The sequence below is a fragment of the Polyodon spathula genome, chromosome 4 (genome assembly GCF_017654505.1).
Source record: "Polyodon spathula isolate WHYD16114869_AA chromosome 4, ASM1765450v1, whole genome shotgun sequence".
Taxonomy (NCBI): domain Eukaryota; kingdom Metazoa; phylum Chordata; class Actinopteri; order Acipenseriformes; family Polyodontidae; genus Polyodon; species Polyodon spathula.
Window position 1 is genome coordinate 81,118,789 of NC_054537.1, and position 24,285 is coordinate 81,143,073.

The 24,285-nt window shown below is 37.4% G+C and overlaps 1 protein-coding gene across 8 annotated transcripts in view; it reads left to right on the plus strand.

The window, feature by feature from the left end:
• The window catches only part of LOC121314934 (E3 ubiquitin-protein ligase UBR5), a 58,557-nt gene that overhangs the window by 24,017 nt on the left and 10,255 nt on the right, over window positions 1–24,285 (plus strand). For 3 of the 8 annotated variants that reach the window (XM_041248703.1, XM_041248705.1, XM_041248711.1), the window contains 31 exons: window positions 146–289; window positions 956–1,067; window positions 2,299–2,453; window positions 4,614–4,811; window positions 6,691–6,901; window positions 7,115–7,241; window positions 7,550–7,701; window positions 9,149–9,244; window positions 11,996–12,119; window positions 12,324–12,421; window positions 12,723–12,871; window positions 12,988–13,079; window positions 13,341–13,487; window positions 13,608–13,726; window positions 14,022–14,148; window positions 14,249–14,378; window positions 15,097–15,257; window positions 15,531–15,770; window positions 15,878–16,001; window positions 16,613–16,724; window positions 17,030–17,161; window positions 17,406–17,438; window positions 17,864–18,121; window positions 18,240–18,508; window positions 18,897–19,108; window positions 20,245–20,475; window positions 20,735–20,808; window positions 21,357–21,598; window positions 22,052–22,162; window positions 23,773–23,984; window positions 24,108–24,228. In XM_041248703.1, the coding sequence (XP_041104637.1) occupies window positions 146–289; window positions 956–1,067; window positions 2,299–2,453; window positions 4,614–4,811; window positions 6,691–6,901; window positions 7,115–7,241; window positions 7,550–7,701; window positions 9,149–9,244; window positions 11,996–12,119; window positions 12,324–12,421; window positions 12,723–12,871; window positions 12,988–13,079; window positions 13,341–13,487; window positions 13,608–13,726; window positions 14,022–14,148; window positions 14,249–14,378; window positions 15,097–15,257; window positions 15,531–15,770; window positions 15,878–16,001; window positions 16,613–16,724; window positions 17,030–17,161; window positions 17,406–17,438; window positions 17,864–18,121; window positions 18,240–18,508; window positions 18,897–19,108; window positions 20,245–20,475; window positions 20,735–20,808; window positions 21,357–21,598; window positions 22,052–22,162; window positions 23,773–23,984; window positions 24,108–24,228 (4,713 nt within the window). The remainder of the gene's footprint in view (window positions 1–145; window positions 290–955; window positions 1,068–2,298; window positions 2,454–4,613; window positions 4,812–6,690; window positions 6,902–7,114; window positions 7,242–7,549; window positions 7,702–9,148; window positions 9,245–11,995; window positions 12,120–12,323; window positions 12,422–12,722; window positions 12,872–12,987; window positions 13,080–13,340; window positions 13,488–13,607; window positions 13,727–14,021; window positions 14,149–14,248; window positions 14,379–15,096; window positions 15,258–15,530; window positions 15,771–15,877; window positions 16,002–16,612; window positions 16,725–17,029; window positions 17,162–17,405; window positions 17,439–17,863; window positions 18,122–18,239; window positions 18,509–18,896; window positions 19,109–20,244; window positions 20,476–20,734; window positions 20,809–21,356; window positions 21,599–22,051; window positions 22,163–23,772; window positions 23,985–24,107; window positions 24,229–24,285) is intronic. The other 5 variants (XM_041248709.1, XM_041248710.1, XM_041248708.1 and 2 more) reach the window with 4 other exon arrangements.

Here is a 24,285-nt window from a genome sequence, read left to right on the forward strand (position 1 = left end):
ATGGTCTATTTAAGTTCTTATAAAGATTTTACTTGCACATCTGGATTTACGGTGAATCTGTATACCTGGAATGGATAATGGATTTTTTTTGTCTGCTTTAATTTAAAGATACTGCAATTGCAACAGTTCTTTCTTTTAACTTAAGGTACTAAAAGTCGATGGTGCATATGTTGCTGTGAAATTTCCAGGAACATCCAACAGTGTGAGCAACCAGAGCACCTCCACTTCAGACTCTGATCCCTCCTCACTACTGCAGGACTGCAGACTGCTGAGAATAGATGAACTACAGGTATGTGTCGTCCAGGGCTGGTAAAATTAACTAAAACAGAAGTTAAGACATTTGTCATTGACGCAGAGTAGACCTTGGCGTAGGCTGAAACTTTTTTCAAACAAGCTTGTATTTTTTTAATATAAAAAATATATTTTAACATTTGCACAAAAAAACTAATTATTTCTTTAAAAAAGCGAAACAGTTGTGTCCTTTCTCTACAGTAATTGTAAGGCTTGTAGTTTCAAAGTAATCCACTGCCAGATTGCAGTAAATGGAATCCTTCAATTAAGACACCCTCCAATTTAAGATGCAGCCCACATTTACCACCTTCAATTTGTGGAGAAAATAAAACCTCAAATATGCATTTACAAAGATACAACCTCAATTGCGCTGTTCAATTGTACAAAACTGACACAAAGCAGTATTGTAGGTTAACCACAGAGCTTGTTTATTGTGCTGCGCACTGTATAATGCTTAAGCTGACATCTCTGTCGTACACATGCCACCACTCACTTGCGGCATAACACATCCTGGCAACAGCAAGCATAACATTGCACTCCATGGCATCAGGCAACAACCCAGCAACCACAGCAGCATTGAACTGTGGTATTGCTTGGCATGTCGAAAAATGCGAGGGAAAATCGTTCTCTGCTGATGCATATTTGATTTTTTGTATTTTAACAGGTAGTGAAAACTGGTGGAACACCAAAGGTTCCAGACTGCTTCCAACGGACTCCTAAAAAACTGTGTATCCCTGAAAAAGCTGAAATACTGGCAGTGAATGTTGATTCTAAAGGTTAGTGTTGACAGACTATAAAAATAACAGAATACACATTCGCCTTTAGTTTAGTCCGTAGACTTTTTGTAAAAGTACAGTAAAATGAAGTTGGCCAGTTAATTAAAAATGTTGTGTGTTTTTTTTTTTTAATAGTCAACCTCGGTTCTCAGCTGGTGGGTAACTTGACACCATCGCTTAATTGGACAGCCTTGGTCCCAGATTTTCTCAATTAAAAAAAAAAAAAGCAGGATGCATTTATTTATTTATTTAATTTGACACCACCCTGTCTCAACTCAACACTTATTACCGGTAACAAAGGGATAAAAACTATTAATGACTAGTGGACAACTGATTTCACAATTCATCTGCTTGACACTCTTGTTTCACGTGACTGACCTCTAACTGGAAATGGATTATTCATTCATTCATTCATTCCCAACTACCAAGTGCGGCTGGTTACAGTATCAGTTCACAATGCGTAAGAAGTGCAAAATTGGTTCTCGTTCAGTTATTTGGGATAATAGGTTGTCAGCAGAGCTTTCAAAGCATGTGTTTTTGCATGCGAAACATTCTGTATAATGTACATTTCTTAACTTTGCTATTTAAGCTGTCAAATTACAGTACAAGCCAAGAACTATACTAGTTGTACCAAGTTTGTACAATACTGTTTTCATTTTATCCTATCTCTGTTTATCTGTCTGTGGATTTGTTATTTGGAAGCTTAACTGACAGCCATAAAAAAAAAAAAGCTGTTAATCCATCTGCACAGTTTGTAAATGCATACGCTGCCGTTAGTCACAGTAATGAGTGCTTGTGTGCAGCTGCTCATGAATGGATTTTTATGCTCTGCTCAAATTGCTGCTTTTTGAATTACCTTTCAAGTCAGGGAGGCGATCCCACTTACTGATTTGCTTATTTTCTGTTTCAGCCGTTTCTTTTTCATAGTAACTTTGAGGCTTTTTTAAGATTGGAAGAAACTTCTGTTTTCTTTTTAAGTTACACTTTGTCTGTGGTGGATGGATACCAATTAGTTTATCTTTGTAAATAGAATTCTTTAATATGGGACCCAGCCACATAGCATCGTGCTGCTTGTAAGTCTTTGTGCAACACATCTCATGTGATCAATATATATCAAACCAGTTACTGTACCTCTTGGATGGTGGTGGTCACATTTTTATATTCTATCTGCTAATATAAGAAAAAAGTGAATGTGATCAATGCTTTTAACCAGAGCTTGTTTCTTCAATAGGAGTGCATACTGTGTTAAAAACTGGTAACTGGGTGAGATACTGCATCTTTGACCTGGCGACAGGGAAAGCTGAACAGGAAAATAACTTTCCTACAAGCAGCCCTGCATTTCTGGGACAGAGTGAGCGAAATGTGGCAATTTTTACTGCTGGGCAGGTCTGTGACATTTAGTTTTTGTTTAATTGTATTATGTTTTATTTTAGTTGCTGTCAATTTGTAGTATATTACATTTATTAAATACACTTAGTACTACATTTATGCAAACAAATAAGTCTACCCTAGTATTTTACGTGTTTATATGTGCAAGTTAGTCTTAAAGTTTTGAGTAAGTGGTGTTGGTGTTGGCGTTTTAACTAGGAATGCACTGAATCCAAGTTTATGGGATTTGACCGAATACCAAATGCATCTAAAAAGATTCCGCCGAATACCGAATCTACAAAAACTGAAGGAAACTGTTGAATGAACAACGGACGCGCACAATCTATAGTTTTGAGCCTTTTAGTTAATAGTATTTTTATTACCGAATGGAAATATATCCCTGAGGAAGATTTCATTTTGAAACTTAAAGAATTTACCTCTAGCTCCCTCCCCCTACATTAGAAATGTCAAAATACAGAACTGCTTACTTTACCGTTACAAGAAAGGAGAGCAACACTGTTGCCATACTCAAGCAGGAACACTACGGAAAAAACCATTCTGGTACTTTTTTCTATAGGCAGAATCTTAACTAAGAACATTTACCATTTTTTTTTAATGAAAATGCTTATATAGAGCTGTCTGTATTAGCTAGTAGCTATTTCTGTCTTTCCATTGAATATGCACTAGGAACAAATAAATCAGTGTCCGATTCCCTACATACCAGTTTTGATGTTACGTTCATTGGATTGAACGACTGCCCTTGCATTTAAGTTTTAATATATAAGTGCTACACATGTATTTAAAATAAAAAAAACGCTGCTTTTTTGTTTTATTTTCTTTAGCAAATTAAGAATGTAGTTTACAGTTAAAATGTTCAAAACTGTCAGCAAATAGTCTTTAAAAGTACATTTAAAAAAAAAATTACTGATACAATGCTTAAATTGGTGACAAATAAAAATACTGAGCGTTAGTGTGATTCGTAATTGTGGATTACAGAGCTGGATGCAGAGCTCCAGAAAAAGGATGTGATATGGTAAAGCATGGTAATTGAAATTCTGCGCTGGAGATGACATAATAGAAAAGAATAGAAAAAAAAACATGCATGATAAAAAGTTTTAAAAAATAACCAAACCACCAAAGACAACATTAACCCGCTAGATGCTTTCAAAACAGGCCACATTTGTTCCCTCAAGTTCAATGTACAAACAAAACGTGAATTCCAATCATTTGTGTTAGAAAAATCTATATTTTAATTGGCGTTCCGGGACTTAAGATTTAGGACTAAAACACTGGCCATAACCCACTATTTTCTTTAATGAGTTTCAACCTGTGTCACCTGATCTGAGACTGAGAGCTGAGGGAACAAATTACCGTGATGAGTGACCTGAATGCACCGTGTGTGTAACACCTGTCAGATAAGCTAGGAAACAGTTTAATAAAACACAGTAATTCCCAAATGGTTCAACTTGTATTGGCACATTGCAGTAACGTAAAATATAATTTACTAAAGCATATATTGTTCAACGTCTTGCACATCTGACAGTTGTAAAGTTACAAAAAAAAGTATATTTCTGTGCACAGATCTTTTTTTATTTATTTTTTCTCGATATAATCTCTAGAACACGTTTGACGGACAAAGCAACAAACGCAAAGCACAGACACCTACAAGAGTTTACAGTTGCTATATATTACGGGTTTACTACTTAACTTTACGCCATGGAAAATGGGCTCTCATATATGGGGGTATGTTTGCATTCAGCAGGTGCGTGTGTTTAGTGCGTGCGCCACCAGTAATAGGGAGTTGAGAGCTGCGACAGAGTTCATCAAACGTGTTCTTGTTGTTAAATACTGTACAACAGTTACGTTCAATACCAGGTTTGTCTTTATATAAAGAACTGCACCCATTGGAGGGATGTATTAAAATGGATGTACGGATGTAGGATTTGGTTCACCGAATCCTACATATTAGTCCGAATCCGCACCCTGCTCAAAAAGTAGGTATTTGGGCCGAAACTGAATCCTGGATTCTGTGCATCCCTAATTTTAACTGCTGTTTCTGTACAACTACTAAAATGATCGTACAGCAACTAAAATACCAGAAAAAAAGTTGACCAAATTCAATTTTTTTAGCGGTAGGGATTTTGGTAAATGTTTTTGATTTTTATACCTTTGTTCTAGGAATCACCTGTCATTCTCCGGGACGGAAATGGCACCATCTACCCAATGGCTAAAGACTGCATGGGTGGTATTAGAGACCCCGATTGGTTAGATCTTCCACCTATCTCTAGCCTTGGCATGGGGATTCATTCATTAACCAACCTTCCTGCAAATTCCACCATCAAGAAGAAAGCTGCTATTATCATAATGGCTGTTGAAGTAAGTGTATTCTAATATATTTGGCAAGACAGGTGCATTAACCCTGGAATCTAAATCTTGTGGTCTTTACATTTCCTCATCTGTTGCATGTAGTTGGTTGTGCTATTTTGTGTGGTTTTCTTTTGTGTGATAGTTTTGCCTTAATGGAAAGTAAGTTTACGGGTAGTCCTCTGCAGAAGATCTTGTTCACTAATCTTGCTGTTGCATCCTGAAATATAAATTGCATTGTAATTTCGAAGATTTTATATATATATATATATATATATATATATATATATATATATATATATATATATATATATATATATATATATATATATATATATATATATATATATATATATATATATATATATGTGTGTGTGTGTTTAAATCATATTTAAGCTAATTTTTCAATTAAGGACTTTCCCAATGTCAGCAAAAACAGATATAGATGAGTTACTAGCTGTGTAACGATATGATGCTGGTAAAATGTGTTTCGGTTTAGAATATACCCATACAATACCACTTTCTATCCTAACTCACTTTTCATCACAAGTACAATACAGATATAAACTTGTTCACATTTAAGATGGTTTATTTATTGATACACTTATCGGTTGTTTTACCAGTAGTGACTTAACTCAGGTGTTGACCTTGTTTCCAAAGCGAACCTTGTCACTTTCTTTTAGAAAGCTATTGTATTACACCAAGATACTCAACTCTGCTGGTTCTCCTATGGGGACTTCCGTCAAGCTGCACGCAAAAGGTTGTAGGATATAATGAGAGCTCGGGAGAAGTTTTTCTTTGGAGCAGTGTTGGATTGAGCTGATTTTATATTGATGTTTTAAAAAAAAAATAAAAAATTCTTGGCAAAAAAAACACACAAGCTTTGGCAGTGGCATTCAGTGAACACTACCAGAGTTGGTGCATTCCATGTGAGATGGCTTCACAGTACAGAGTAGACAGGTGCAATTATAAAATTTGGATCTATTGGTATTAGACCAATACATTTTTAGTTGTGGTGTGTTTTTTTTTTTTTAACCATTTATTCGATTTTCACTTTGATCATGTAAGTTCTCTGTAAAAATAAAAAAACAAATCAGTTAAAGAATCACCTTATTGATTACAGTTTTGCCATATTTAAATAAACTTAGAGGTTTTTTTTTTTTTTTATAGTTAAGAGGATTGTGAATTCCGGAATCAATTAAGCTAATCTTAATGTATTTCACATATTTCATTATGCTAATATTAAAAACAGCGACTGCAATAGCCCAGTTGAAGTTGTACAGCACAAGATAATGCTTATTACCATGTTACTACTGTAAATTAAGCATTTTGCCACATGTCAGTATGATACTGAAAGCACAAAACATTTTTACACAGTACTAGAAAACATGTGATCTTCGCTTACGCAGATGAAGGACTGTTCAGAAAAGATCATTTTTCTTATCAATTACTTGGTCTTCTTTCACCAGGCTAATACATTTCTTCTGTGGACCCTGGGCAACAGTGAAACAGTCTTCAAAAGTTTAAAATGTTTAAACACTGAGAAAGTCAGCCCAATCCAACCCTTCTCCATTGACCCTCCAATAGCAAAATAGCCCTGGAGCTCTGTTCCTCTGTCGCTTGAAGGAAGTTAAGGCTGAGTTGAATATCTTGGTAATATAGAATATCGTTGGCGTAAGTGTGTGCATGCCTCTCATCCATTTCAGATCCACGTATCCACACTTAAATAAACATATTGCAACTGTACCGGTATGAAACTTCCTCATGGTTTCATCTCAATAATTATACCGCTAGTGTGAACAGATGTTGATATTGTTCCTCACTGTTACCGGAATGAAAATGCAAGTGTTTACAGGGCTACTCTTAACTTAAATATCTGTTCTTTTTACAGAAACAAACTTTAATGCAGCACATATTGCGATGTGACTATGAAGCCTGCAGGCAGTATCTAATGAATCTTGAGCAGGCTGTTCTGCTAGAGCAGATACCTCAATCCCTGAACGCACTCCTTGGCCACAGATGTGATGGAAACCGCAATATCCTCCATGCTTGTGTATCTGTGTGCTTCCCAACCAGTAACAAGGAAACTAAAGAGGAAGAAGGTATATTAACTGGAATTAATACTTTAAATGTTGCTTACTGAACCTATACTAACTTTTATCCTCAATTAACATTTGTAATCAAGTGATTTACATAAGTTGAGTCATGGTCATCTAAAATATATTTTTAAATTTGAATATATAAAACCAGCACTATTCAAATATTATTTATTTAATATTTCAGTTTCAGGTCAGTTTAATGTATTTGTTTTCCAGAAGCTGAGCGGTCTGAAAGAAACACCTTTGCAGAGCGGCTGTCTGCAGTTGAGGCAATAGCCAATGCAATTTCAGTAGTGTCTAGCAACAGTTCTGGAAACCGAACTGGATCATCCAGTAGTAGGAGGTATGTTTTATATTCTTTTTTAAATTGGGTACTTATTACAGCAGTTAAGTCTCACTGTTATCATTGGGTTTCTAGCTTATTCGTAATTATACTTAACCATACCCAGTCTACTGCCTCACAGCAATGATCTTGAATTTAGCTTTCAAAGGGGCTGAGCAAAATTATGACAATAAGCAAGTTATATATAAACATGTTGGATTAGTGCAAGCTATGATCTTGGTAAACCCTAATTAACCGTTTCACACAGAAACTGTTATGCTTCTTAGATTTCTTTTTAAATGTGTAGCAAAACAAAAATTTGTTCCCAGTCTGAGACTGCGTGAAATGATGAGGCGATCTCTGAGAGCTGCAGGTTTGGGTCGACATGAGTCAGGACCTTCCTCCAGTGACCACCAGGACCCCGTGTCTCCTCCTATTGCCCCGCCCAGCTGGGTCCCAGACCCACCTCCAATGGATCCAGGTAGACTGCTGTCTTCAATAGCTTTTAAATAACTACCCCACCCTTCAAAAAGAGAGATGAAAGCAATGCTATATTTGAGGTGGATTTTATGTACAGTAAATGACAAATTAAAAAATATATAGGAACATAGTACAGTTTCTGAAGTATAATTACATTAGGTTATTATCATATCCCTGGTTTCCTGAAATAATGCAACCATTACCATCTGGGTATTTACCTCTTAAAGACCCGAAACCTGAATAAGATATATCAACACTGCTCGATGAGCCACTGGACACAGTGACCTTGAAGGTTAATGGTTAAATTTCTATTTTGGGGAACCAGGGTTATGATAATAACGTAACGTTCCCTTTCAAGTACTAACTGTAACCATTACCGTACGGGTGGGTGTACCAGTGGGCAATATTGCAGAACGACTGGAATGCTACAAGACTAACAGAGAGACTGCCTTGTGTGTTACTATACCAAACCCCAGTAACATGTAGCTAGGGCTGAAAAATTGAGGGAGAAACTCACCTATATGCTTGTCGTAAGCGGTGACTTAGAAGCAGCCCTCAACACTCTAGTTCCAAAACCAGGGTTTTGAGGATCCGTGACATTAAGTCTGTAGAACCTAGTAAAGGTGTGGGGAGTATCCCACAGCACTTTGTTGCAAATGTCTTTGACAGATGCACCCTGAAATAGTCCACAAAGTTGCCATGCCCCTGGTGGAATGGGCAGTGAGCTTTCATGAAGGGGGCCAAGTTGTCCAGCTCCTAGGCAGTCCTGACCGTGTCTGCTATCCATTTGGACAGCCTCTGCTTAGACAGTACTTGACCATGGGACTTTGCTCCATAGCAGACAAAAAATTGTTAGGACTTGTTTGTTTGAACCGGGGACCTCCTGGTTACAACCTTTTCTTTAACCACTGTACCACACATCCTCTTATAAAACAGTTTTGCCCCTCTACTTTATCTCAGTGTATACACACTATTCTATGTTTCTGCCTTTTAAACAGTTTAAAATGTAATGCAAAAACAAAGTCATTCAGAAGATGCCAGAAGTCCGACATTGATTGATTAATATGTGTGTGTGTGTGTGTGTGTGTGTGTGTATATATATGTGTATATATATATATATATATATATATATATATATATATAAATAATATAAACACACCTTACACCAACATTGGTTTGACCCCATAGTCCGCACTGCACTATTTATAACTGCTCACATTAGCAGCAGTGTGACTGCTGGACAGTTTTTGTGGAGACTACAAAAATGATAAATTAAATATAGGCTATGTAGTTCATGTAGTTTTGTTTTTATTCTCTGAATTAAATTATATGCATGGGGGGGGGCAGGCAGCAGGGAACCAAACTATTTATTTATTTTGAACGGGTTGCAGAATTTTTGGGCATAGCTGTATTTGTATTTTTATTGTAATTATTTTCTGTTCATTTAGATGGTGACATTGATTTTATCCTGGCACCTGCTGTGGGATCTCTCACCACAGCATCAGCTGGGACTGGCCAAGGCCCCAGCACGTCCACTATACCAGGTGAGGAGTTTAAAATACGCTATTTTTTTTTTTTTTTAAACAATCCACAAAAGTCATTTTTTTGACACCTGTATACATGCCTGTTGATAAAATGCTTGTTAAATCCTGCTATTTTAGTACTTAAATAGTTTCCAGACCTGACAGCCTAATGAGACCGCTTGGTTCCATCTACCAACATACCTCAAAGCCAGGGCTCTACACTTACTTTTTTTATGTCTTACACACAAGTGTATATAAGTGTTTTTTATTATTATTTTTATTGCATATTTGTTTATGCAGAATGTAGTTGCTTGGAGATGTCTTATGGATCATAATTTTTCCATCTTCAGTATTGTATATAAAATAAAATCTTGTTGATCCTGACTAAATATGGGATGAGAAAATAAACTGCTACATTTTGCCTTTAAATATATATATATATATATATATATATATATATCTATAATAAATAAAATAAATTAAAAATAAAAAAATAAAATGCTTGGTTAACACCCTTACAACTGTATTGCAAAACATGTACTGAACACTGATCAAAACCCACAGCAAGCTCAAACCTGAAACTTGTAGGAAACATGTCAGTCAGTTGCATGTAGCAGTGACGTTTCAATACAGCAGTCGAGAAAGCTTTTTTTTTTGTGCAGTATGTTTATATGATGGAGTGCTTTTAAATGTAAGCTTCATAAAACGCAATGCTTTCTGTCCATTTGTTTAAAATAGCAGAAGCAATATTCAAACTGAGCTGCTTATCAGCTGTTGGCAATATCAAGAAAGAGTGCAAAGTACTGTGACAGATTAAGAAAGCAGAACCAGGGCAGACGGGGAATTCTAGAGTCAAGAAAGAAGCCATCAGTTGCAGGTTACTTTGTGTTATTTTTAAGATGGCTTATAGAAAACCACATAGCAACACTATTTGTAGCCTAATTTAATGTTGTTTGTTTGCTTACTTTTAAAGCAAAACATTTCCACATGTTTAAAGTAGTTTGTGTGTTTTGGTTCACTAACCTATTTGTGGATGTGTAAATGCTTTTTCTATAGATGTTCGCAAATCTGACTTTTTCATAGATCCGCCTATAAGGAGTATCAAAGCAGTGTTCAAGAAAATTGAAAATTGTCTCAATCTTGGATTCCTCAAAATAGCCACCCTTAATAACAGCCTCACAAACATGAGGCATTTGGTTAACCAGTTTCAGCAGGAAATCACCCGACATGCCTTCCCAGCTGTTCTGCAGCAATTCCCAGAGATGTAGGGCACTTATGGGTAGCTTTGCTTTGACTCTTCTGTCCAGTTCGTCCCATACAAGTTCTATGGGATTGAGGTCTGGAGACTGGGCAGGCCAGGTCATTAGATTGAGTTGTCCTTCACTTTTCTTCTTTGCCAGATAGTTCTTGCACAACTTTGAAATGTGTTTCGGGTCCTTATCTTGCTGAAGAATGAAGGACTGCCCAACTAGCCGTAATCCTGATGGAATGGCATGCCTCAAGTATGCTATGATAGCCATGCTGGTTGAGCTTGCCATGGACTTGGTAAAGATCACCAACTCTGTCACCAGCAAAGCAACCCCAGACCATGACACTGCATCCTCCATGCTTGACAGTGGGAACCACACATGCTGAACTCATTCACTCAATATTATATCATATTCACTCAACTCACTCAATTCAGACTGAAATCCCCTTGCTTTGGGTGACCATTTCATTGAAATGGACAAGATTTACATTTTAATTTAAAAATACAAATTTTGAATGCAATTCACTTATGATTATCATCTTATATAAGTACACATATCATATAATGAAATATTAAGTGTTTATAGACAAGTTTATACAGTTAGTAGCATAGATAATCATGAAAAACCTGGTTTCAAGCAAGTGTACTCAAACTTTTGACCGGTACTGTTTGTGTGTGTGTATGTATGTGTGTGTGTGTGTGTGTGTGTGTGTGTATATATATATATATATATATATATATATATATATATATATATATATATATATAATTTACACACACAAAAAGGGACCAAAACAATTGAAAAATGTGCAAAAGAAACGCTTTAAAATTATTTGCCTCGGGGACCCTGACCATGTGGTGCAAGATTGATCTTTTCACTGTGACTTCAAAGCCCCTTCAAGGTGGCAACCTAACCCTAACAGCTGATTTATCTCGTGCATCTGATCCACAAACACAAAAAACAAGTATATTTATTAGGGGAAATGGGTCCTTGTGCCTTCTGATGTCACCTTTTCTCTTTTGTAAAGATTTTGTCTGAAAGTGCTTGTTTACTGCACTGAGGTAGGTGTGTCGTGCAGCGCAGCAGTAACATTGCAAATCACTCACATTCATGGCTCTCCTGACATGATCCAGTGCTAGAAATACACGAATAGGACCTTGTTTTGAATCTCTGCCCTTTCGAACGGTGCTCTGCCAACAGGGCTGTCTCTCACAGCGGCAGAGTAAAGATTTAAAGGGCCAGGTCACCGGTACGTTTAACATTAGGTAGGCCCTAAAGAGTTTATAGTTTTGAGGTTGTTAAACTGTTGAAAAAAGGTGACACTACTACACCAGCTAGACAAAAAGGGAAAGTTATGCTTATATAAACATTTTGTGCTGCAGTCAAGTTGAATGATTGCCAGCAGGCAGCAGATCAGTGTTTGAAATAAATTGCTACTATAAATAAATGTTTTCATTTTTGGATGTAACAGAAATGTGAGGCTTTCAGTAATGGTTTTACAAAGGCTTTGCTTTCTTTATAGGCCCTTCATCTGAACCCTCATTATTGGAGTCCAAGGATCGGAAAGTCAATGCCCATTTAATACTCAAGTTGATGTGTGACAGTATGGGTCTTCGTCCATATCTTCGTGAATTACTTTCTGCTAAGTATGTGGTCTTAAAATAAACAAAAATAATTAAATTAAAATTAAAAATAATCTATGCATATTAGTTTCAGACTTTGATTTCAAAATCCATTTAGGTATGTGTTTATAATGATGCTGCTGATCCTCATCTCATAAACCTTTAATTGTTGGTATTACATTTTTTTTTTTTTTTTTTAAAACCTGACTGTTTTTTTACAATTTATAGGGATGCAAGAGGAATGACTCCGTTTATGCTGGCTGTTAGTGGGAGAGCTTATCCAGCTGCTATAACAATTCTTGAAGCTGCACAAAAAATAGCTAAAGGTATGTTGTCAATTACAGAATATATAGTTTGAATTACTGTTGTATTTACTATGTTAGATTTCTAACATTTAAAATGACATAAACCCATTTGGGGCTTTTGCAGTGAACTTCTCCAGTGAAGTTTAAAGTAGAGTGAGTGGGCAATTTATTTTAAAATGCTGGCTTTGTTCGTGGCAGTGTGAACATAGTGAAGAAAAACTTTGTACATGTTGACCATGATAGTCCAAAGGAAGTTTGTCAGTGTAAAAGTAGAATTCTTGAAATAGATGTATTTTCATTTGGAGACCATTGTTTTTTAAAGGTGAGACTACATCCAGTGAGAAAGAGGATGCTCTATTTACGGAAATGATCTGCCCACCTGGAACCAATCCAGATGATTCCCCTCTTTATGTCCTTTGCTGCAATGACACCTGCAGTTTTACATGGACTGGAGCAGAACACATTAATCAGGTGAGCTGTTAAACTAATGGTTTTGTCTAAGGGATTACAGAGGTTAGGCAGTCAAATAGAGGCTTTTAAAATGTCAGAGTAGTGGAAACTAAGGACTTGCTCACTTTTTTTTTAAGGATATTTTTGAGTGTCGAACATGTGGCTTGTTAGAGTCGCTTTGCTGCTGCACAGAATGTGCCAGGGTTTGCCACAAGGGACATGACTGCAAGTGAGTATATTTCATCAATTCCTGAAGAGAGATAACCGACATGAGTTTTAAGATTAATAAACAGCAATATCTGCATATCTGTGCTTTATTGCTGGAGGGATTTCTAAGAGTTTTGTGTCCCTTGGTCAAGGCTTTCTGTTTTAAGGTGAGAAATGGAAGCTGATTAGTGAAATGTCTTTGCCATAAATGTAGTAGCTGATAGCTTTTTAACAATGCATTGCAGCCTCAGTTATTTAAAGTTAATTTTGTCTTGGTTTCCAGACTCAAGAGAACATCGCCAACAGCATACTGTGATTGCTGGGAGAAGTGCAAATGTAAAACTTTGATAGCAGGACAGAAGTCTGCACGCCTTGATCTGCTCTACAGGTTGCTTACCACCACTAACCTTGTGACAGTGCCAAATAGCAGGCAAGTACTAATTTACCAGATACATTTTAAAGTCTCATACATGTTTGAATTTAATTTCTTTGCTAAATCTTTATGGCCTCCCTTTTTATTTTCTGTGTTAATGTATCATTATTGTTGCAGGGGAGAACATCTCCTCCTGTTTTTGGTGCAGACCGTGGCCAGGCAAACTGTAGAACACTGCCAGTATCGACCCCCCCGAATTAGAGAGGACAGAAACCGCAAAGCTGCTAATGCTGAAGGTATGCAGTTATATAAAATGACTAATAGTTTGTAAAGATGTAACTTTATTCACTCTTTGTGGTTAGGGACTCAGTTACACTACTGTAGGTTACTTTGACTATTTACAGTGTAGGAACTATAATGCATAGGTGTCAGACGCAAGCAAAGTAACTGCTAATTCGCATTAGAAAAAGCTGTTGATGCATCCATGAAAATACGGCATGTTGTCAACTCAGAGCTCGTATTTTATATTGCAAAATTTAATCTGAAGTTTTAAAATTAAGTAATCCAAGTGTTAAATTGTAATTCTTGAAGATTCAGATATGCCTGATCATGACCTGGAGCCTCCCCGTTTTGCCCAACTTGCTCTTGAGAGAGTCCTGCAGGACTGGAACGCTTTGAAATCCATGATCATGTTCGGATCCCAGGAAAACAAAGATCTGTGAGTTTTAAAAAAAATAAAAAGTTTCTTATATTAAATAGCTTGGATTTACTGGACTACAAATGATAGATAGATATATATATAATTTTTTTTTTTGTAGGTTAAGTGCAAGTAGCAAAATAGGTCATCTACTTCCTGAAGAGCAAGTATACCTTAACCAGCAAAACGGGACCATCAGGCTGGACTGTTTCACCCACTGCTTGATTGTGAAATGTACTTCAGATATATTGGTAAGTTTGAAGTCAGTCCATTTTCTTCAAACACTAGGAGGTGTTTCAGCAATATGCCCTGTCCAGAGAGACAATTTGGCTTACTTTTAACTTAATTTTAACCTTTGTGGTCCTGTGTCGGACCAGGTCTGACATTACGTTTTCCCTTTCCTGGTCTCCAGTCATTTTTTCTCCGAAAAAGCTGAGAGAACCATTCAATGGCCGAGTGAGACAGATAGGAGCCAAATGAAACAAAAAAAGGGGGCATGTGAGCAATAGCCCTAGCAGCTGCGCCATATAGAGACAAGCAGACATAAACAAAGGAGGTAGCTGCTTCCGCGTCCACTGCTCAAAGAATATCAGACATTTGCAGAGCTTTTTGAGATGTTATAGTAATAAAATAATGACTTGGATTGCATTACTGAGGAGTTTGTGATAAAACAAGTGATCAGGAGAGGATTTATCAGTATGCACGTCTATAAAGAGATATGTGAAAAATACAGCAAACACGGGATGGGGCTTGGCTGGAGATGCAGTACTGATGTCGCTTAGCATTGCAATGCCCTTTAAACCAGTTTTACTAGGGGGAGGGGGGTATTTTAAACGCCGCAGTGAAAATAAATTGTACCTGACGTGCCTGACAGGTGCTGAATAAATGTAACGCAAAAGGTTAGAGCTTTTATTAATCCTAGTAAATGCCCAGTTTGCAACTACATTTAAAGAGGTTTTCTATTTTTAGCTTTTAGATACTCTTTTGGGAACTCTGGTAAAAGAGCTTCAGAATAAGTACACTCCAGGACGAAGAGAGGAGGCAATTCATGTAACCATGAGGTTCCTGCGCTCTGTTGCCAGGGTCTTCGTCATTCTCAGTGTGGAGATGGCATCTTCAAAGAAGAAAAAGTAAGTTTATTTGTCCTTCAGTGTAATCTAAATGTGTTCAGATATATGAGAAGTAGTGGTTCAAAACACACAAAATGTGTAACCTTGATATGTTAGAAGTTTAGGCTGAGGAATTTACGTAAATATCATGGCCATTTCTATTCTGGATAAAATAAATGCAATGGAAAGTGGTTAATGTGACATTTGTTTATTTTATATTTACAGTTTGTGGACACACACTTGCACTGCATCTATTTGCATGTAATGTTTAATTGCCCTTGCTCTTCTTTTCAGTAACTTTATTCCGCAGCCAATTGGGAAATGCAAGCGTGTTTTCCAGGCCTTGCTGCCATATGCAGTAGAGGAGCTGTGTAATGTAGCTGAATCACTGATTGTGCCAGTCAGGATGGGGATTGCAAGGCCGACTGCTCCCTTCACCCTAGCGTGCACCAGTATAGATGCCATGCAAGGCAGCGAAGAGCTTTTCTCAGTGGAGCCCCTTCCACCCAGACCGTCACCTGATCAGTCCAGCAGGTACTTTTGCATTAGACAAGGCCTTTACTTTTAAAGTACAAGCTTTGAAAAAAATATTGCCTGACATACATGCCAAATGCTTTATTAGACAATCTTTCCATTTTTAGTTCAAGCCAGTCTCAGTCGTCGTATATCATGAGAAACCCTCAGCAGAGACACATCAGTCAGTCTCAGCCCGTTCGTGGAAGAGATGAGGAGCAGGATGATATAGTATCTGCTGATGTTGAAGAGGTAATACAGCCTACTGCTTTCAGCAAATGCTTTTCTTTTAAATCTCCCATGCTGTCAGTTTTGTTTGATATTTAATTTGTTGGAGATAACAGCTGTTGGAATTGGGGTGTCTAGAGATCAATCATAAAATATAAAAATGTCCTTTAATAGTGTCTGTCAATGGTAGTGGTAAGATTGTAAAGTACAATGAGTGTTCCAAAATACACAGGATACTTAATTTTGTAATAGAGCAAGCACAATTTATATTATCTCCACAAAGCAAATTGAATCGCTAAAGTGTGAATAGATTTTCTTCAAATTGTAGTAAATTGCACTTGTGGAGAATAATGCATAGAGAAGTCGGCTACTGTAACACATTGTTTGCTTCCGGTCAACTCTCTTATGAAATAAAAACCTGACACACTAACTTAATACGGGTAAGCATGCTTTTCCTGTTTATATTAAAGCCCCAATTTCTGAGTATCTCAACCGTATAAAAACAATTCTCAAATATTGTAATACACTGAGTGCAAGTTTCTTATTCAGGTAGCTCAAAGTAAGCAGAAAGTGTGTTGCCTAAAATTAATGCCCAGAATGCATTTGGGTGTAACGAGTTGTGCCACGTGTTCCAGGTTGAAGTTGTGGAAGGTGTTGCTGGAGAGGAGGATCACCATGATGAACAGGAGGAGCAGGGGGAGGAGAATGCAGAGGCAGAGGGACACCATGATGAGCATGATGAGGATGGTACGTGCTTATCAAACAAAACACATATTGCTTTTATCTAGCTATTTGTTAGCTGTAAACCTTTTGTAGGTTAAGTGATTTTTCCAAATTTGGTCAAAGGGGCAGTGTAGACAATTTAATGCGTACATTCTACATGGAGTTAAATGCACAGTTTTTTACATGCGAGTTGCATCATTTTCTTTGTGACCATCTTTGAAAATAAAATGCAAGATATGTAGCTGCTATGTAGTCTTGATGTCTATTTAAATACATGTGTTATACAGTAGAGCATACACATTACAACATTTTTATTTTACTTGATTTAGGAAGCGATATGGAGCTTGATCTTTTGGCAGCTGCAGAAACGGAAAGTGACAGTGAAAGTAACCACAGCAACCAGGACAACGCCAGTGGTCGAAGGAGTGTTGTCACAGCAGCCACTGCAGGGTCTGAAGCAGGTATGTGGGGTTTTTTTTGTACAACACAATGAATTGGGCTTGATAAGCAACCTAGAAATGCAGGTTCTAAACTTTTTTTTATTTTTTTATCCCCACGTCTTCTTCCTGCTAGTAATTACTGATTTTCCAAGCTAGTATAATTAACTTTTGTATGAAAGATAATTAATATGCTGATCCACTTTGTCTAGTGGTCTTTAGTTGCATTGTAGCCCTTGGTTCAACACAAGATTTATTTCATTTGCAGGAAGTAGGGTCTCCTTGGCATTTCCTTTGTTTGGTATGGGAATCTTCTATTTTAATGCATATATTTGAGGTTGCGTATAAGTAGTTTGATACTTGAGTTTATTGATGTGTTTAGGAAACCCCCAATAGTTTTATTCAGTAATATCTGATCATAATTAAATTGGTTTTGGTGCTAACATTTTGTACTTGCAAACTAACATGCAATTTTTTTATGTTCAGTGTAGAAATTGTAGTCATTTAAATACTTACCTGTTTTAAAGCAATTTTACTGTGGTTTTGCTAACCTGTCTTGGATGTTTTTAAAAAAAAAAAAAAAAAAAAAAAATCATTGTATTCGGTGGCAACAGTCTTTAACAGTGGTGGCATGTCTCTTGTGGTGGCTTTGAACGTGACTAATCTTGAGTATTGGATCTGTACAGCACTCCCACTTAACTGCCTGTGTTTTCAATCCCTCTAAAGGTGCCAGCAGTGTCCCTGCCTTCTTTTCAGAAGACGATTCCCAGTCCAATGACTCAAGTGACTCTGACAGCAGCAGTAGTCAGAGCGACGATGTTGATCAGGAGACCTTTATGGTTGACGAGCCACTAGAGAGGACCACCAACAGCTCCCATGCCAACAGCGCTGCACAGGCGCCTCGGTCCATGCAGTGGGCAGTGCGCAACACCCAGAACCAGCGAACAACGAGCAGCGCCCCTTCTAGTACATCTGCCCCAGCAGGCAAGTCTGAAAAGACTGAGTTGGTAGTTCATGCTTTTGCTAAATATTACATGGTTAACCTTGTGTTCTTGTTTCAATTCATTTAACACATTTTTACACAGTTATTTTGTTTTTGCAGCCAGCTCTACAGGACTAATTTATATTGACCCAACTAATCTGCGTAGAAGTGGTGCCATCAGCACCAGTGCAGCCGCAGCAGCTGCTGCTCTTGAAGCCAGCAATTCAAGCAGCTACTTGACCTCAGCCAGCAGTCTTGCCAGGGCGTACAGCATCGTCATCCGCCAGATTTCAGACCTCATGGGCTTGATCCCCAAGTACAACCACCTGGTGTATACCCAGATACCCGCTGCAGTGAAGCTCACGTACCAGGAAGCTGTTAATTTGCAGGTATGCACATATCTTTACTCCTTCCTTATCAATGCATCAAATGTACACTCTCCCAAAAACTAGTAAAGGAGCAAACATAAAATAAAATAACACCATGAACAGTGAAAGTTGTTAAAGCATTTGCCACGTTGACCTTTTGCATGTTCAATAAATTGACAGCTGTTGAGATGAATTTTGCACTGGCTGCCCTCACCTTAAAAGCTGTTTAAGTAGCTGGCAGGAACCATGTGAATCAATCAGTCTCAGATACGTCACTGAACACTAATTTATTTTTATTATACTTTTAAGTAGCTTAAATTCAAAGAAGTTTCGTTGACAAATATTGGAGACATTTTTAGGTTTGCTCCATTACAAAAAAATGCAGCAAACAAATTTGGTGTGATTTCAGAATTACGTGGAAGATAAACTCATCCCCACTTGGAACTGGATGGTCAGCATCATGGACTCCACTGAAGCTCAGCTGCGATATGGCTCTGCACTGTCTTCAGCTGGGGACCCTGGGCACCCCAGCCATCCTCTCCATGCTTCACAGAACTCTGCTAGGAGGGAGAGAATGACTGCACGCGAAGAGGCCAGTTTAAGAACACTGGAGGGCAGAAGGTACCTATTTTATATACATGTACAGGTGCACTCTACTTATAATGGATCCTGTTAGAACAGAGTTTTGTTTCCAACATATTGAGGAGGCATGTCCCTGCCAAACATGGGTTTTACTGAGAATTACTCTGGTTAAAACAGACTTGTTTATGACGTATATACAATTTTTTAATACGTAGTTTTCCTGTTCCACAGGCAGATGTTTTGCATTTAATACGTAGTTTAAATATATATAAATAAAAAAAAAATGTAATTTAGCTTTAATCTTATTTGAAATGAATAGTAAGGCTAAATTTACATTTAATGCGACGCCTCCCTCCTTTGTCATCTCTCATTGCATGGCTTCAGGTACCGTAAATATTAAATGCGACTTTTGGTTGAAAGTATATCATTTTTAGATTTCATTTTATGAAATACAAATCTGGATAAATAAAGCTTTACTGTCCATTTTGTTATAGCATTTGAAACTGAGTAAAAAGCGTGTTGAATTTCACAATTGGAATAAGCATATGGGTTAGAAGATCGTCCTTTTTAACATCACTTGGCTGTTCACAAATTCATTTAACCAACTGTTAGAAAAAAGTAAGTATTTTAAAAAACAGAATTTCTTTGCAAGATCGTCCATTGTCTTGGATTTTATATTAAGTTGGTGTCATGTAATCAAAACACATGTTTCCAATCCTTTTCATATTCAAGAAACCATTCTTCTGTATTCAGCTTTTTTCCTTAATTCTTTATCAGGTCTTTCAGGTGACCATTTGTTTTTATTTTTCAGGCTTGCAAAACAATATATGGATATAGTCAAACTTTAAAAAAAATATATATAGTTGACGTATTACATGTGGGAACAGAACTGCGGTCCTCTGTTGCGTGTTCACGGGAAACGTCAAATTTGAAAAACATCAGAGAGCACGCTTAGATTCATTCTCAATAATATGTGTGCGTGTTATACTATGAAAACTGGAACACCCCAGCTTCCTGAGGACCTCATTTATTTAAGGCCTTATGACTTATTGACTGGTTAGGCTTGCTGGAACCATGTGTTGTTCTATTGCAAAAAATTGTACAGTGGTTTATAAATAGCCAAATGATTTGAGGTAATGGAGCAGCAATAAAACTGTAAGCTGTTTTTGTTTTAGACGTGCCACATTGCTAAGTGCTCGCCAGGGGATGATATCAGCACGTGGAGATTTCCTGAACTACGCCCTCTCTCTGATGCGCTCTCACAACGACGAGCATTCCGATGTCTTGCCAGTTCTGGATGTCTGCTCACTCAAACATGTGGCGTATGTTTTCCAAGCACTTATTTATTGGATTAAAGCAATGAACCAACAGACCATACTGGATACACCTCAGCTAGAAAGGAAAAGGTAATTTTTATAAACGTTTTGTAGTAGTTAGTTGAACAACTTGAATGCTGCGCTTGGCTGGTTTATTGGCCAATAGTGTATCGTAAGCATTACTTTTATAAATTGCTTAGTATAAAGAGAAGGAAATGGTTGACACCAGGTTTATTTGTCCGTGTTATTTGGAAGTCAAATTTATAAATGCATCTTGAACCAGGGTTTGCATACACTTTTTACCTTCATTTTGGAACCGTCGTTCTGTAATGTTTTTATTCTTTTTTAGAACTCGTGACTTGTTGGAGCTGGGATTGGACAATGAAGACTCTGAACATGAAAATGATGAAGATACGAATCAGAGTAAGTTTTACAACAGAAAGTTACTATTGGCTATTCTCAGACCTGGGTTTTTGTCTTTTTGATCATTTATGCTGTATAAGATAGGACAAATACTCCTGAAATTGAAGCCAGATCTGAAAAGTTTCAGTATTTTTACTGTTGTACTTGGTATTCTAAGTAGGTTTTCCAGTTATGGTAGCTAGGCACAGAAGGCGATCTATAAAGCAGAGAAAAGGCAGAAGAAAGCAAGCACTTGGGGAAAGGCAATGTATAGCATAACAAGACTAGGACAGACGTGGTGAGGGTACACAGCACATAAGATTTATTACATGGATTTCTTTTCTGGATACCCGTTCAGCAATTGACTAACATGGTAAGCTTTTAGTAAGTAATTTAAATCGTATGAAAGTTAATTGTGTAAAATTGGAAGCTGACAATTTATCCCCATTTGTTTCAAACAATGTATGTATATTGTGAATGTCCACAGTGCTATATCTTTTGAACTGAAAGTGTGACTATTTGGCGCAAACAGCTTTACCATTTATTAACTGGTAATTTTGTCATTTCAGGCTCTGCCCTCAATGAAAAAGATGATGACCCTGTCCCAGCAGAAAGTGGTCAGAACCATGCTTTCTTCCGTCGATCAGATTCTATGACCTTCCTTGGTTGTATCCCTCCAAACCCATTTGAAGTATCTCTGGCAGAAGCTATACCCCTGGCTGACCAGCCTCACCTGTTACAGGTAAAGGTCACACCACTGCAGGCAAGAAGTTCAACTCCATACAAGCAATCCTTCTCATTGCTTCTGTGTGTAAGTTCTGCACATAGCTTTTAAGAGACCTGTGACTAAATTTAATATTTAAGATGTTTGGGACATCAAGATTAGGAAATTATATTTATTTTGTCAGACTTTACTGGTCTCCCCTGCTCTTTTATAGAGAGAATCATTCAATAAAGGCCAAGACATTTAACTGTGTAATTTGATGCATCTTGTCTAACTTTTGTACCAGCTTGCCTTACAAAAGATGCATTTATGTATTTAGTTTCTCTTCAAGGCTCTAATTATCAGGATGTAACAGATCAATTCACATTTTCTTTAACGAAGCACATGTTAGTTAGAATGTGCTACATTTTAAACCTGTTTTTGTATTGGATAAAATGCACACACAAGGAAAGTTTTTAAAGAAATGTGTAACAAGTGAAAACATTGAATAGCCAATGCCTAGCAAGTTGAGTGAATTTTACTTGAACCTTTATTTTACAGCCAAATGCAAGAAAGGAAGATCTCTTTGGACGTCCAAGCCAGGGTCTGTATTCATCCTCTTACAGCACAAAAGGGCTGACAGAGGTGACTGTGGACAGAAACTGCCTTGAGGTAAAGAGTAAAGGCATAACTTTTTTTAGTTTAGCATCCCTGAAAGGAAACTCCAAAATATAACTGTACTTATCTTTTGCTTTCTGGGTGATCAGGCTGAATAGCTTTAACACTAGAACTACCAGGCGTACATACATACCTAGAACTACCGCAGCGGTCTTTTTTACATTATATTAAAATGGGTGTAAAACTTCTGCAGCGTCAGTTTGTTAAATGTAGTCAAAACAGCATGTTTATTTTAACATACCAAGCATAGTGCTTACCCTTTAATTCAGATGTCCCATAATTTCTTTGTAAATCAAACATTTTGATGTTATTATTTTGTTTTTCTTCAGGATATTGTCTGTGACACAGTTTTTGCAGCCTGCTTTTACATGTGAGGGAAACCAGTTACAACACAAGCACTGACACGAGACTTGGGAGGTGGTGTTGGAAGGGGACTTATGATTGCAAATACTGGGCTGTAAAACAGTGCTTTTAGCAGCTCAGAGATGACTTTTGACATGCAGTGGGAGCTTACGACACAATGAAGCAATAGAGAATAATGCCCGAGATTTATTTGTGTGACTGCTTTATACAAGCGTTTTCTGTTTACCCTTTTATTTTGTACCCGAGTTAGACTGTTGGCGATTCAACAGTAATTTCCATCTCCAGTCAAGCAATTGCTGGTTTGATACACTTATTTATTAACTCTTTTTTCAGTGTAATCATGCCTATTGCAGTGCAGTCCTGCATTGTATTTCTCCATTCATTTTAACTCAAATACTTATTTTCTATTTAAAAATACTTATTTGTACTGCTGTTGAGAGATAAATCACTTCTGAAAATGTCTCTTGTAGCTATTCAAAACAAGCGCAAAGCTCTAAAGTTCAACAGTAGTAAGCCAAACCCACTGTTTTTATTATGACAGTCAATGACAGATGTGGTAGTTCTAGGTATAACGTATTATATCTCTAAGTTTCAGCAAACCTGGGTCTACTGATTTTTTGAGGTGTTTAATATATGTTTAGGAAAAGCCAAAAAAGCACAGGTGCCTGGCTGCCAATTCAGTGGAGAAAAATGTATTTTAAAAATGTGATGCGCCAAAAAGACTGCTCCGGTAGTTCTTGTTCAGACTGGATTCATATTTGGTACACAGTTTTGGGTCAAGTTTGATTTATACAAGCATTTTAAAGTCTCCTCGAAACGACCCATGTGTAGTTCAGGCCCCTCTGCTTAGAGTGCTTTTTTTTTTTTTTTTATTAAATATTGCTTTTCATAGTGAACCAACATCACAAAGCACTTTACAAGATACGAGACTAGGGTGTGTGAACTATGCATCAGCTGCAGAGTCACTTACAACATGTCTCGCCCGAAAGACGGAGCACAAGAAGGTTAATTGGCTTGCTCAGGGTTACACAGTCAGTCAGTGGCTGAGCTGTGATTTGAACCAGGGTCCTCCAGGTTTTAAGCCTGTTTCTTTGGACCACACGGCCTCCTAATGAGAATGAAGTTATAATAAACATTTATCTTGTACAGTGTCATTAATTGCTACTGTCCTGTCACATGTAGCTATAGATAGTTAGCTAGCTTTGAACCGCTTGACTGTTGCTTTTATCTGACCTTTTTAGGTTCTCCCGACTAAAATGTCTTACTCAGCCAATATGAAGAATGTCATGAGCATGCAGTCTCGACAGAAGGCTGATGACCAGACTTTGCCAGAAGTGACAGAGAGCACAAAGCCTGGACCCTCTGCTCATGACCTGGCAGCACAACTTAAGAGTAGCCTGTTGGCAGAGATTGGGCTTACTGAGAGTGAGGGACCTCCACTGGCCTCATTCAGGTGCTTCAACATTTAGTGGTGTTTTTTTTGTTTGTTTGTTTGTTTGTTTTGTTTTTTGTTTTTTTTAACATTGAGTAACCCTGGTGTATTACATATAGCTGTGCCTTTCTCTCTCCATGCCAGGCCGCATTGTAGTTTTATGGGAATGGTGATATCTCACGACATGCTTCTTGGACGATGGCGTCTATCTTTAGAACTTTTTGGACGAGTATTCATGGAAGATGTTGGTGCTGAACCTGGATCGGTATGTATTTAAGAACTTGGTGGTAGTAATGTATGCTTCTTTGTTGACCTCTTATCA